The 14,340-nt window shown below is 38.0% G+C and overlaps 1 protein-coding gene across 1 annotated transcript in view; it reads right to left on the reverse strand.

The window, feature by feature from the left end:
• Positions 1 to 14,340, reverse strand: part of MTPN (myotrophin) — a 58,131-nt gene that overhangs the window by 14,173 nt on the left and 29,618 nt on the right. The window contains exons 2-3 of the mRNA XM_049641921.1: positions 9,779 to 9,892; positions 8,844 to 8,927 (exon numbers count right to left, since the gene is read on the reverse strand). Coding sequence (XP_049497878.1) covers positions 8,844 to 8,927; positions 9,779 to 9,892 — 198 coding nt within the window. The remainder of the gene's footprint in view (positions 1 to 8,843; positions 8,928 to 9,778; positions 9,893 to 14,340) is intronic.

The raw sequence follows: 14,340 nt of genomic DNA on the forward strand, positions 1-14,340 counted from the left end.
CCAATGTTCTAAATTTTCGTAGACTGAGTTTTAGTATTTTTTACTCTAAGACATACTTTTTGTAAAACATTAGTAGTTTGACTTCCTTTTAATAAAAGGAAAGGTAGCTGAGCAAACCTTTGTGTCTGTACCTCACTCATTTATCCTACTCAAACAGAAGCAAGTAACTTCGAGAGTGGTCTTTACACAGCTATGAGTCACTAAAATTGGTGTCGCACAATTAGCGGTTACCTATTTTGTCGTATGGTTACTGTAGACTTGCTAAGGAGGTAACTTCTTTGACACAATGTGAAGCAGAGAAATAATGGAAAACAAAGCCAAATTTTCTTTGGATTTCCTCCTCTCAGTTTTAGCTTAATGCGCTAAATATCACTAATAACAAATGACAGTTTATAATAATAATTTAAGTATGTTGTAGGTTTGTAATCTAGGAATAAAACAGTAATTAGTGTTTTAAAACTTTCGCTAGGGGCGCCTGGGTGGCTCAGTTGGTTAAGTGGCCGACTTCGGCTCAGGTCATGATCTTGCGGTCCGTGAGTTCAAGCCCCGCGTCGGGCTCTGTGCTGACAGCTCAGAACCTGGATCCTGTTTCAGATTCTGTGTCTCCCTCTCTCTGACCCTCCCCCGTTCATGCTCTGTCTCTCTCTGTCTCAAAAATAAATAAACCTTAAAAAAAAATTTAAAAAAATAAATAAAACTTTCGCTAAATTTTCAATTCACAAGATTTTCATTCTCACATGCTAGGGTACAACTTTTTCTCTTTAAAAGAATTCTTGTTCTCACAGGAAGTTGGTCATTTTTAGTAATAGCATATACTTATATTTTTAATAGTAGCATATACTTACATGAGGACAATATGAACACACCAGAGTAAATGACATAGCTTATCTGTCTACATTCTACATTGTAGCAAACTTAACATGTTTTTCTTTCTTGAATGTTTATTTTTGAGAGGGAGAAAGAGAGAGAGCGAGAGCAGAGACACACACACACACACACACACACACACACACACACAGAATCTGAAGCAGGCTCCAGGCTCTGAGCTGTCTGCACAGAGCCTGATGCGGGGCTTGAACTCATGAACCGTGAGATCATGACCCCAGCCAAAGTTGGATGCTTAACCAACTGAGCCATCCTGGCGCCCCAAACTTAACACCTTTAACTGAGGTATAGAAGCAAACATTTAAATATTTCCCTTTCCCCCACATTGATTTATTTCGAAATGGTTTTCCTTAGGATTAGGAAACAAGGATACTTCTTAAAATCCAATTATGAACATATAAATTATAAGGCATTACATAAATTATAAGGAATTTTAGTAAGTATTAATGTAGAAATGTTGATAGATGTCAGATACTATATACCATAACAATATTATAGGAAATGTCTAACGGAGAGTTTGCTAGAGGCAAACATTTCTCTCAGAAAATTGTATCTTTAACCAAACTAGAAGATACCAATTTTATGTCTATCAAAATAAATACAGGTGTGAAAAAGAAATTAATTTTGGACTTATGAAAGTCTACTGGCTAATATTTTAATTCACGAGTATCATTTCATGCTTAACCTTTTAACTAATGTGTTCATGAAAAGATGCTATTTCTCAGGCATATGAAATTTTAATCAGGAATAAACAGTGAAAATTCCAGATCCTTGTCCTGTAAGCTCTTGTTTGGCTACACTAGTTGATGATAAAACTTTTCAACAAATGAGCACTAGCAGAGTCGGAAAAAAGCATCCAGGATGACAGCTACATTCTTAACTTGCATCACTTAGGAAGGGTCATGTTCCCACTGAGGGCTAGAACCTTAACATGACGTGCACTATAAATTCCAAACTATTCATGAGCTAGAACAGCGGTCAGCAAACTGTGACCCAGATGCTGGTTTTTGTAAGTAAAGTTTTACTGGAATGCAGCCATGCTTGCTCATGCTTGCTCATTTCTGTACTGTGTAGGACAGCTTTTTAGAATTACAGTAGACATACAATGTTATATTAGTTTCACGTATACAACAGGGATTGGACAACTCTATACATTATGGAATCTCAGCACAAGTGCAGCTACCATCTGTCACCATAAAACCCTAAGACGACGCTACTGACCATATTCCTGTGCGGCACCTTTCATCCCTGTGACTTACACAGTCCATAATTGGAAGCCTGTACCTCCCACTCCCTTTTGCCCACCTTGCCCATCCTCCTCTTTCCCTCCTCTCTGGCAACTACCAGTTTGTTCTCTGTGAGTATGACTCTGTTTCTGCTTTTTTGTTTTGCTTTTTAGCAAAAAAGTTCACTTATAAGTGAAATCGTATGGTATTTGTCTTTCTCTGACTGACTTCACTTAGCATAATACCTTCTAGAGCCATCCATGCTGTAACAAATGGCAAGACTGCATACTTTTTCATGGCTGAGTAATATTCCACTGTGTGTGTGTGTGTGTGTGTGTGTGTGTGTGTGTGTGTGTATCTCCTCTATCCATTAATCTATGGACTCTAGATTGCTGCAATAAACACAGGAGTGCATAAACCTTTTTGTATTAGTATTTTGGTTTTCTTTGGATAAATACCCAGTAGTGGAATTACTGTATTGTATGGTAGTTCTACTTAAAAAATTTTAAAGAAACTTCTACACTGTTTTCTACAATGGCTATACCAATCTACATTCCCACCAACAATGCACAATGGCTACCTTTTCCCCCCATCCTTGACCTTTGTTATTCCTTGTCTTTTCGACACTAGCCATTCTGGCTGGTGTTAAGGTACTATTTCACTGTGGGTTTGATTTATATTTCTCTAATGATTCATGATGTTGAGCATCTTTTCATGTGTCTATTGGCCATTTACATGTGCTCTTTGGAAAAGTGTCTATTTGTGCAGTGTTTTTTTTGTTTTTCGTTTTTTGGTTTTTTTGGTGTTGAGCTGTAGGTTTATATATTTGGGATATTAACCCCTTATTGAATGTATCAGTTGTAAATCTCTCATTTAGTAGGTTGCCTTTTCATTTTGTTAATAGTGTCTTTCACTGTGCAAAGGCTTCTTATTTTGGTATAGTCCCAGTAGTCTATTTTTCTTTTCTTTTCCTTGCCTTAGAAAATGTTGCTAAGGCCAATGTCAAAGGTTAACCATATTAAGCATGGGTTTGTTTCTGGGCTCTATTCTAGTCCACTGGACAGAATGTGTGTATTTTTGTGCCAACACCATACTGTTTTATTAAAGCTTTGTAGCAGGTATCTTGAAATTAGAGACTGTGATGCCTCCAGCTTTGGCTATTCAGGGTCTCCTGTGATTCCACACAAATTTCAGTATTTGTTCTAGTTTGTCTATGGCAGTTTTAGAGTGGCAGAGTTATGCCAGAAAACACATGGTCTTCAAAGTCATACATGACTTTTTATCACTTTTTAAGATTTTAAAGACAAAATCCAAAAACCTTTATTCAACTGAGATCATTACAATTCAAAATGATATATATACTTAAACAGTCTGTTTTGCTTTGATAAAAACAGGTAGAAGTCTTATCAGGTCTGGCCTTTTCCCTGCTGTTGTGCTCGTTGGTTGCCACTTCTCTATCCTGGATGTGTGTTTCACACTCTTGCTTGGGCTTCTTCCTCCTCTGCTACTGCTACTCAGGAGGCTTCTCGAGCCTGCATTTTGACCTGTTCTGTCTCTTTTCCCTTGTCTCTTCTCACCAGTTTTGCATAGTATTTTTCATGTGCTCTGGATGTTGTGGAAGTACCAGGAACTTTGATCACCATCTTACCATTCAGCAATTATGTAGTTTTAGCTTTTTAAAAAAATTTTTAGAAATATTTATTTATTTTTGAGGGAGAGAGAGAAAGAGAGTAGGGGAAGGGCAAAGAGAGATGGAGACACAGAATCCAAAGCAGGCTCCAGGCTGAGATGTCAGCACAGAGGCCGACGCGGAGCTCAAACCTATGAACCATGAGATCATGACCTGAGCCGAAGTGGGACGCTTGACTGACTGAGCCACCCAGGCGCCCCTACCTCATTTTGTTTTCCTAGCTTATTTTTTTTAACTTTAGTGTTTGTTTTTTATTTTAATATTCACTTAGATTTTTTCATATACTAATTTCTTACGATCCTTCTTGCCTCTCGGTTTTTCTCTTTGGGTTTATGGTGTATCCAGTCTTCACTTGTTTCTTGCTCAGGGTACCAACCACTTCAAGGCTTGGAGCCACCCTGGATCAGTTCCTACCTTTTGCAATGACACTCTCTTGCTCGTGTCGGGGCATGTTATTTTCCTCAGTGCCATCTCCTCTGCTTTCTGTGTCTGAAGGATTCATTACAATGTCTTCTCTAATGAACCTCATACCATGGCATGTGCTCAGGCCTCCATCTCAAAGTGGAAGTCCCACATGTATTGATCTTTTTCTTTTTTTTTTAAATTTCTAGCTCAAAAATCAGGCCAAATAACTTTTACGTACAGAAATCTACGTGTTACATTTCTCGTAACTATCCCTGTAAAAGTTTTTTCTTTTACTATATGGACAATCAAGGATTAAATGTTTTAAATTCCCACTTGTGTCACAGACTTCATCTTCCACTGCACTAAAGGAGAACCAAACACGAAAACTTGTCCCAACTATGTGATATACTATCACTTACTGATTTGATATCATTCTAGTAACCCTCCTTTCTTTTGTTTTAGTGGTTTTCTCTTTTTTCCCTATTAGTTGTGATCACACTGAGTTTTTAACTTTATTTTGTTTTTTTTCCCTATACTAATGATATACCAGCTGGATAATAAATTAAAAACGTCAATTTGGTAAACTTCTCAAACTAAGTACTTTTAACACAAATTCGTAATAATCCATAAGGATTCTAACTTTTGATAAAAGGCAGAACCAGATTTCATAATACAAGCATTGATCGTAACAAAAAAAAAAAAATGCACTGGAATAGCCTTATTTTAGCAACTAAGGATTTCTGAAAGCACAATCAATTTCCAAAAAAAATCGGGCTAACAAAACTATAGGGTATCCATTAAAGAAGGTTATGCAATAATAAAAAAAGTAATTTTGAAAAAGCAGAACTAAATTTTCCTATGCTGCTTTCATAAAGGTAAAAAAACCCCTTTCATCTAAAATAATAGCTCTGCATGGGTACAATTGATCTGCCATCAACAGAGCCACCTCTGAATGTCACTTAGCTCCAAAAATCAAGACTCATACACAAATAAAATAACAGTATTACAGTTACAAGTAAAAATAAATAAGCTAGTTAAAAGTCAAACAACTCAACTTACAACCAATAATTTAGCAGAAGAGTACATAATTACAGAGACCCTTCTAAGAAACCATGTTAGGGCCTAATGTATATACACATCAAGCCAGAAGATTCTTTAACAATGGAATCTTCCAGTCATGTCTCAGGGACCTGGAGCACCATGCTTTGGGAATAAGGAATACAGAACAAGGGTTTCAGGACTTCTCTGGCATGACCATAACTGGGTTTTTTTGTTTGTCCTGTGAGGAAAGAGAAACTTACCAGAAAGAAATACAGAGTTTGAGATACGGCTAAGAAGAAAGAGCATGCTTATTAGGAGCCTCTCATTTAATAAACATTAGATACAGCCTAAGCTAAAAAGGATCCCATGGAGGTTTTTATTTTCAGAGAACAAAACCTTAGCTGGGTAGAAAAATATCAGGGAGAGTGAAAGGAGGAGGAAGAAAGTGTGTTTTATCTTTTACTGTGACTTATGAATTAAGTTTTTGGGCATAAGTGACATATGTATCCCTTAAACTAATACAAATGTTATAACAATGATTTGATACATGCATAGATTACAAACTGATTATCACAATAAGTTTCGTTAATATCTATCATACCTCACATGAGTTAGTCTTTTTCTTGTGATGAGAACTTGTAAGATTTACTCTTAGCAATTTTCAAATACACAAGATAGTAATATTACAGTTTCTTTTACTATACGCTTAGCAGATATATCGAGGCCGAGGGCATTAAATTAAGTCTATGCTGAGGAACAGCTGAGAGGCAAAGAGAAATCAGATCCTGGTAACGTGGCTCAAGCCCAGGGCGAGGCTACGTGCCTCAACGGTAGAGTTATGTGAGTCAACATGATCTCTTTACTGTTTCAGCCTATCTGAGCTGGGTTTAGTTACTTGCAGTATAAAGAGTTCTAACTAATAAAATATTGGAATTACACAAATCTTTAACAAACTGTGAATCAATAGTTGCAGCCTGTGACAACCAGTTTTGAATACGGTAAGCAAAAATATTCTCCGAGGGATGAAATTATCCAGTAGTTTTCAAAGGTACTTAAAAAAATCTTGTCATGGGTGTGGGGGAGGGATGGACAGTGAGGAGACATAGTGACTGGAAATTTTGGGGAGCACATCCTACGACAGATTCTAGATCCTCTACAGTAACCAAGAATATTTCCATTTGTTTTGGCTTTTGGAGAACCACATTATTCCTATCGATAGAATGTGTAGTATCTAAAAATTACTATTAATATATATCTCTTCTCCCAAAATAAAAACCCAACACCAAACCAGTAACAACCACACACCTAAAGAAATTTAGTAATTGTGTTTAACATGCAGCTATGGGTAAATTAAAAAAATTATCAATAAAGTGTTAAGAGACAAACATGCTAACCTTCTTTCCCAATTTTTTCTAAATCTTACTGAAGCTATCTCTATGAAGCTAAAAATCCTCCTCAGTCTTAGTTAAAATAAAAGCTACTATTTATTGAACACTTATGTGTTAGGCACTGTGGCAAAATGCTTTATATACATTTACTCATTTTTCTATCTTTCTTCCTTCAACAGGACTTATTTTAAAATCCCAAGTGAAATGCTATAAAGAGCATTTTCCAGTCTATGCCAATGAAATGATAAGCTTAGGATTAATACTGGTGCCTTATTTTACAAAGATTTCTTGTCTTCCAACACCTGCGGGTTCCATGTAACATGGCTAGAAATGCTGCAACTGACTGGTTTGTTGAAGCTGGATTTTGAACGCCCTCTAAGAGTGAACACCGGAAGATTCCAAATTTACCAGGACCTCAAGCACATCAAGACACCAGACGACTTGGAGGGCTCCTATTTACAGCAAACTGCCTCTAATAACAATCTCACTCAGTATGTACGACAGAAAATGGAGCTTACAAATTTCATACAAGGGCTACTTAAAGTGTGGTCTCTAAACCTGGTACCAGTCTGCAAATGGTTAGGAGTCCAGAATATTTTCTACATCACTAAGTACAGTGCTTAGTTTAGCTAACTTGTTTTTTCATCGCAAGATACTCTTGATGAAGGAGGCTGGATTGATTTATTCTAGCCCAACCTTCTTATCCATCATGAACTGGTAACAGTCCGTGAGCCACAAAAGACCCCGAATAGCCAAAGCACCCTTGAAAAAGAAAAACAAAACTGCAGGCATCACAATTCTGGGTTTCAAATTATAGTACAAAGCTGTAGTAACTAAAATAGTATGGTACTGGCACAAAAACAGACACATAGATCAATGGAATAGAACAGAAAACCCAAAAATGAACCTACAACTATATGGTCAATTAAGCTTTGACAAAGCTGGAAAGAATATCCAACGGGAAAAAGACTATGTCTTCAACAAATGACGGTGGGAAAACTGGACAGCAAAGTGCAAAAGCATGGAACTGACCACTTTCTTATACCATAACACAAAAATAAATTCAAAATGGATGAAAGACCTAAATTTGAGACCTGAAACTATAAAAATCCTAAGAGAGAACATGGTAAGTAATTTCTTTGATATCGGCTATAGCATCTTCTTTTCCCAGATGTCTTCTTAGGCAAAAGTAAAAATAAACTACTGGGACTTCGTCAAAATAAAAACCTTCTTCACAGTGAAGGAAACCATCAACAAAACTAAAAAGCAACCTACAGAATGGGAGAAGATATCTGCAAATGACTTATCTGATAAAGGGTTAGTATCCAAAATATATAAAGAACTTCCAAAGCTTAAAAACCAAAAAACGAATCATCTGATTAAAAATGGGCAGAAGACAAGAACATTCTTCCAAAGATGATATCCAGATGGCCAACATCACTGATCATCAGGGAAATGCAAATCAAAACTACAATGATATATCACCTCACACCTGTCAGAATGGCTAAAATCAACAACACAAGCAACAAACAGGTGTTGGTGAAGATGTGGAGAAAGGGGAGCCCTTTTGCACCGTTGGTGGGAATGCAAACTGGGTCAGCCACTCTGGAAAACAGTATGGAAGTTCCTCAAAAAGTTAAAAATGAAACTACCCTATGATCCAGCAACTGCACTACTAGGTTTTTACCCAAAGAATACAAATACGCTAATTCAAAGGGATACATGCACCCCGATGTTTACAGTAGCATTATCTACAACAGCCAAATTATGGAAACAGCTTAAGTGGCTACTGATTGATAAAGACGGGGTGCATACAATGGAATATTACTCAGCGATAAAAAAGAATGAAATCTTGCCATTTGCAACAACATGGATGGAGTTAGAGTATTATGCTGAGCAAAATGAGTCAGAGAAAGACAAATACCATATGATTTCACTCATGTGTAGAATTTAAAGAAGAAATGACCAAGAGAGGAAAGAAAAATACAAACTAAGAAACAGACTCTTAACTGTAGAGAATAAACTGATGGTTACCAGAAGGGAGGTGGGAAGGGTGAAGGGTGAAGTAAGTTAAGTGATGGGGATTAAGGAGTGAGCTTGTTGTGATGAGCACTAGGTGATATATGAAGTAGTGTTGAAACTGATGTTCACTGGATGTTCACTGGAATTTTAAATAAAAACTTTAAGACAATTAGCAATTGATCTCACCTTTGACAGAAGCAATTTCACACAGGAAACATGACCTTCATAGACAGCAGACAGAAGAGGGGTAATATGATGTTTATCCGGAGCCTATGAAATAAGAGATTAAAAAACGACTTCAGTTTTCATTTCTTCCTTCCTTCTAGATTTGATCAGAGAACTATCAACGTTTACCCCTTTGCCTTGTTACACAAAATCCCTTCAAGGCTACAAGTTTTCAGCCTCTTAGAGAGCTGCCGGGGCCCAAGCCCATAAGCAGCGTCTCCTTGAGTATCAGCATAGTGAAGTAGAGGGCACAGGGCTTTGACTTCAGCTCAAACCTTGGCTCTGCCACTTACACTGTGGCAATTGTCTGGCCTCTCTGAGCCCCAAGTCCTCACGATGTTGTAGGAATGAGAATGAGGCCCAGGAAGGGAAGAGAGGGCGTAGAAAATAGCCAATGAGAGGGACAAGGCTGCCACAATGGGGCCGGGTGACATAGTGTCCCCTGAAATGTGTAAAGTTCATCTCACTTGCTGCCATGGCTAAACATTTTTCCAAAACCCTGAAAAGCTATAAGAGGCAAGAGCCAGGAGGTGACCGCTCCTGTCTGACCACTGGCCTACTGACCTTTGTCCAAAACTCCAGTCTGGATTTATTCTAGGACTACATAGTCCTATCCTCCATTGCATGACAGCCATTTGCCACCTATAGACAGTGACAGTGTTTACTCTCAAGTTGCTGTAGAACTTAAAAATGAAGCATCCTAACTCACGGTTTTATCCATTTAAGAAAGTCTGTTTGTTCTGCTTATTTAAAAAAAAAATGCCAACTATATAGTTCTAGGTTACAGGAAATTTGGTATAATTTCAGACTGTATTTCTATTTTACAAGACTAGAAAACAATTACCCAAGGCATACAACAAGATTTTTTTTCTAGAATGACCACGTTCTTTACATACATTAATATCTGCTCCTTTCAGCAGCAGAAATTCCAGGATTTCAAGCTGCCCACAATCTGCTGCATAATGAAGAGGCTTCCTTCCACCTTCTAGTGTCCGGTTGACATCTTCTCCCTTATAAGAGAAGCCAAATGAAAATGGTATTTAGATGGATGGTAGATGGAAGATGGGACATGAGATACCCAGTATTTTCACTTTCTTAAAAGCCTAAGAGTTCCACGAAACAGTCACATTTCCTGCAAAGTGAAATAAGTAACCAAGAAGTTGAAATTAAATTCTGTGCAACAGCACATATGCAGTACGGCAGTAATTCAATTGTGATCAGTCAAACTGGAAACAGACAGTGATGCTAAATGTAATGAAATATGTTACCGCGCTCTATTTCCAAGGGGGTTCAGTCAGCATAATGTTAAGATGTGGCCAGAAAAGACTGGTAAGTTCAAATACTGAGATTTTACCCAGATCACAGGACCTGTCTTTTACTTTAAGGAAAGCATCACTCCTTTGATGGAAGCAGACATCATCACAACGTAGTCAGTACTGCTACTAAGAATCATTTCCTTCGTTTAACATTGACTAAAGGCCTGCTATACGGCAAGCACTGTGCACAGAAGACAAAGGTGAACAAGATCAGAGCTTCTGATTGCACAGAGCTCACTATCTAGTGTGGCGAGGCAGACATTAACTGGCTCATCACAGGACTAAACAGAATGTCAAAACAGAATTGCTATAAAGGAAAGGAACTCAGTGTTATACAAACACTTATCAGAAGAACAGGACTGAATCTTGGTGATGGATGGGGAGTGGCTTGTGTCAGAAAATGAACTTACTAAGGCCTCAAAAAAACAAAAGTTTTCATTCACTGAGAATTAACAGATTCTAACAATAACAAAGGCAACCAGGCTCTTTACTGATCAGCTGATACAGGCTTGGCACTGTGCTATACACATAATCTCCAATCTTTATCCTAAAAGGAGAAAATCTCCACTTGATAAATGAAAAGTCTGAAGCGAAAAGAGGTTAACTAACTTTTTAATGGGGCTTAGTAACAAGTGAGATCTAAACTCTTTCTATACCACCATGTTGCCCCCAATGCAGCATTTTCCCCTTCTTTCCTTTTTAAAAAAATTTTTACATTCATTTATTTTTGAGAGAGTGAGACAACGTGAGAGTGGGGGAGGGGCAGAGAGGGAGACACAGGATCCGAAGCAGGCTCCAGGCTCCGAGCTGTCAGTACAGAGCCCGACGTGGGGCTTGAATCCACAAACCGTGAGATCATGACCTGAGCCCAAGTTGGATGCTTAACCGACTGAGCCACCCAGGTGCCCCATATTTTCCCCTTCTTTCTTAAGGAAAGTTCAGATTTTAGAGTAGCAAAATGCCTGAAGGAATTTATATCCTCAACTGCTATATTATTCACTTACCTTGGTTTGGTTAACTCATCAAGTCATATTCCGACTCAAGCAGTTCAGAACCCTATCATTTCATGGCCACTACCAGCTGCCTTTTCAAACACCGATATAGGAGACAGGCGTACAACTTGCCTAATGCCAGTAGAGGCTGGGCTGCAGCTCCGACTCTACTACTTAGCTGTGGGACTTAGACGGGTTACTTTCCAAATCTGTTTCCTTATCTGTAAAATGGGAATAAAAATGCTTAGACCTCATAAGGTTTTACACTTATCTCATTAAGACAACCCACGCAAAATATTTAACGTAGGTCCTGACACATGGCAAAATGTCTAATGAGGGTTAACTATTATTTCTGTGGATCCCTGATGTTGGTTTATACTGGCCCTAAAAGACTATTCCAAAATTGAGTTAAGGCAGGTTTCTGCAGAACAGCTGAAATTTAAAGGTATGATTGAATGTAATATACTTTTTCTCCAGAAACAAATTTAAATAGTCTGGGCAATCTGGCGTACCACCTTAGCCTTTATTCACAACTGCACAAATGGGAGCCTTTGAGGCAAAGAGACACTGCTTAAACAATTCTCGATGAAACTAGTTCCCCTTACGTTGGTAATAGGTCCCCTCCATTATTAACTACAGAGCATTAACGGGATAGGTCTTTTCAGTGAGAAAAGCAAAGTATTACTTGTAGTAAGCCATCGATAAGAGGGCTTTGTCAAAGATATCTTCCCAAATCCAATTAAGTGACCTCTTCCTTCCCCACTTGGTATGAGCCTGGAAAATGCATATGAAATGGACTTGTGAGCTTAAACTTTCTTCTTTATCGCTGCAGACACTGCCTTTACAGTTCTTATTTTGGCAGACAAAAAATGACGACACCAGAAAGGCTCTGCATGACTGACAGGAAAGAAAGGGTCCGCTTCTGTGGGGCCTTAGCAAAAGCTGTACTTATAGAGGAATTTATGGTACTGGAAGACCTGTATTGGAAAAGGAGAAAGGCCTCAAAATAATGAGTTTTGGACTTTCACTTTAAGAATCTAGAGAGTATTATGCTAAGTGAAATAAGAGAAAGACAAATACCAGAGGATTTCACTCATATGTGGAACTTCAAACACAAAACAAATGAACATAGGTAGGTAGGTAGGTAGGTAGAGAGAGAGAGAGAGAGAGAGAGAGGGGGGGGGGCAAACCAAGAAACAGACCCTTTACTTAATAACCACAGAGAACAAACTGATGGTTACCAGAGAGGACGGGGTGGGGGATGGGGAAACAGCTGGCGGGGATTAAGGGGGGGGTGGGGGCACTGGGATGAGCACCAGGTGTCGTATGGAAGCGATGAATCACTAAATTCTACACCTGAAACTAATTACACTGATGTTAACTGGAATTTAAATAAAAACTTGAAAAATGAAAAAAAAAACCTAAGGTGAAAACAAAAGGTATATGGAAATCTCTGTACCTTTTACTCAATTTTGCTGTGAACCTAAAAATGCTCCAAAAAGTAAAGTTTATTTTTAGAAAAGCAGATTAAATTCAAAGTAAGCCAGAGGGAAGAAAAAAGAGCAGGAACCAATGAGATGGAAAACAGAAAAAGAATGAAAATCAGAAGCTAATTCTCTGAGATCAGTACAATTGATAAATCTCTAGCCAGAGTGATCGGAAAAATAAACAGTGAAGACACAAAGTGCTACTATCAGACTTTACTGATTATCTTCCCACAAAGAAACTCCCAGGCCCTAGAGGGCTACACTGGTAAATTCTACCAAACATTTAAGAAAAGAGAGTAATATCAATTCTTCCAAAAAATGAGAAGCATCCGTTTTAGGAAAAAGAAGTAAAACTATCTTTATTTGCAGGTGACACAATCATCTATGTAGAAAATTCTATGGAATCTACCAAAAGGCTACTAAATAAGTAACTTTAGGAATGCTGCAGGACAGAACAACCAACATACAAAATCAACTGCATTTTTATATACTATTGATGAATAATTGCAAATCAAAACTAAAATCAATATTATTTACAATAACATCCAAAGATGAAACACTTAGTGATAAATTAACACAAATGTGGAACACTTATACACGGAAAACTACCAAATTTGTTGAAATTAGAGAGGACCTAAAGAAATGGAGAGAGATACCATGTCTGCGGGTTAGAAGACCTAATACTGTAAAGATGTTGATTCTCCCCAAATTGATGTGTAGATTCAATGCAAAACCAGTCAAAACCGTAGCAGGCTTTTTAAAGAAACTGCCAAAATGACCCTAAATTTCCTCTGGAAATGCAAAGAATCTAGACTAGCCAAAATCACTTTGAAAAAGAACAAGTTGGAGGGCTAGTAGTATTGCCTGATTCCAAGAATTATTAAAAACTAATCAAGAAAATACAGTATTGGCATAAAATTACAAAACATGCAAACTTTTATCACTAATGTATAGTGAAAGAAAGTGAATCAGTGGTTGCCTGGGGGAAGGGGAGGGAAGGACAACAGTGGGGAGGGAAGGACAATAGGGGGGAGGGAAGGACAACAGGAGGGAGGGACTACGAAGGGGCAGGCAGTAAGAGTGATGGATGTGTTCATTATCTTGATTGAGGTGATGATTTCAGAGAAATATACACAGGTCAAAACTGATCAAATTGTACACTTTAACATCTGTCTGTTGTTTAATTATACCTCAATAACAGATTTTCCTGAAATCAAATTTCTGTGGCTCATTGTTACAAAATGGGATGCTAACAAAGCAACAGTTGAGGTAGAATGGGGGCAGGGAGACCAACAATCTTCATGGGAGACTTAAAGAGCAAAAGCTATTTGAGGTCAAGTTCCTTCCCTGGTAGTGATGAAAGGAAAGCTCTTGCCTTCTATGTCCTATACCTCAACTAACTATATGGAACAAGAAGTTTTAAAGTGGTATGAGAGAAGATCAGTGTGGTCCCTACCAGCTTCAGAGAACAAAACAATTGTCTGAACTTCTGGGAAAAATCTCCTTATCAGTACTTCTAGCATTATTTTGCCTACTCGATTCTTTACTACAACTACAGGGAAACTGCTACTACAGGCAACGACAGGGAACCTGCTAAACACAAAATGTGATCACAGCATTACCTTTTAAAAAGTCCTCTGATGACTATTCATTGCTCTGAACA

The sequence above is a fragment of the Panthera uncia genome, chromosome A2 (assembly GCF_023721935.1).
Source record: "Panthera uncia isolate 11264 chromosome A2, Puncia_PCG_1.0, whole genome shotgun sequence".
NCBI lineage: Eukaryota > Metazoa > Chordata > Mammalia > Carnivora > Felidae > Panthera > Panthera uncia.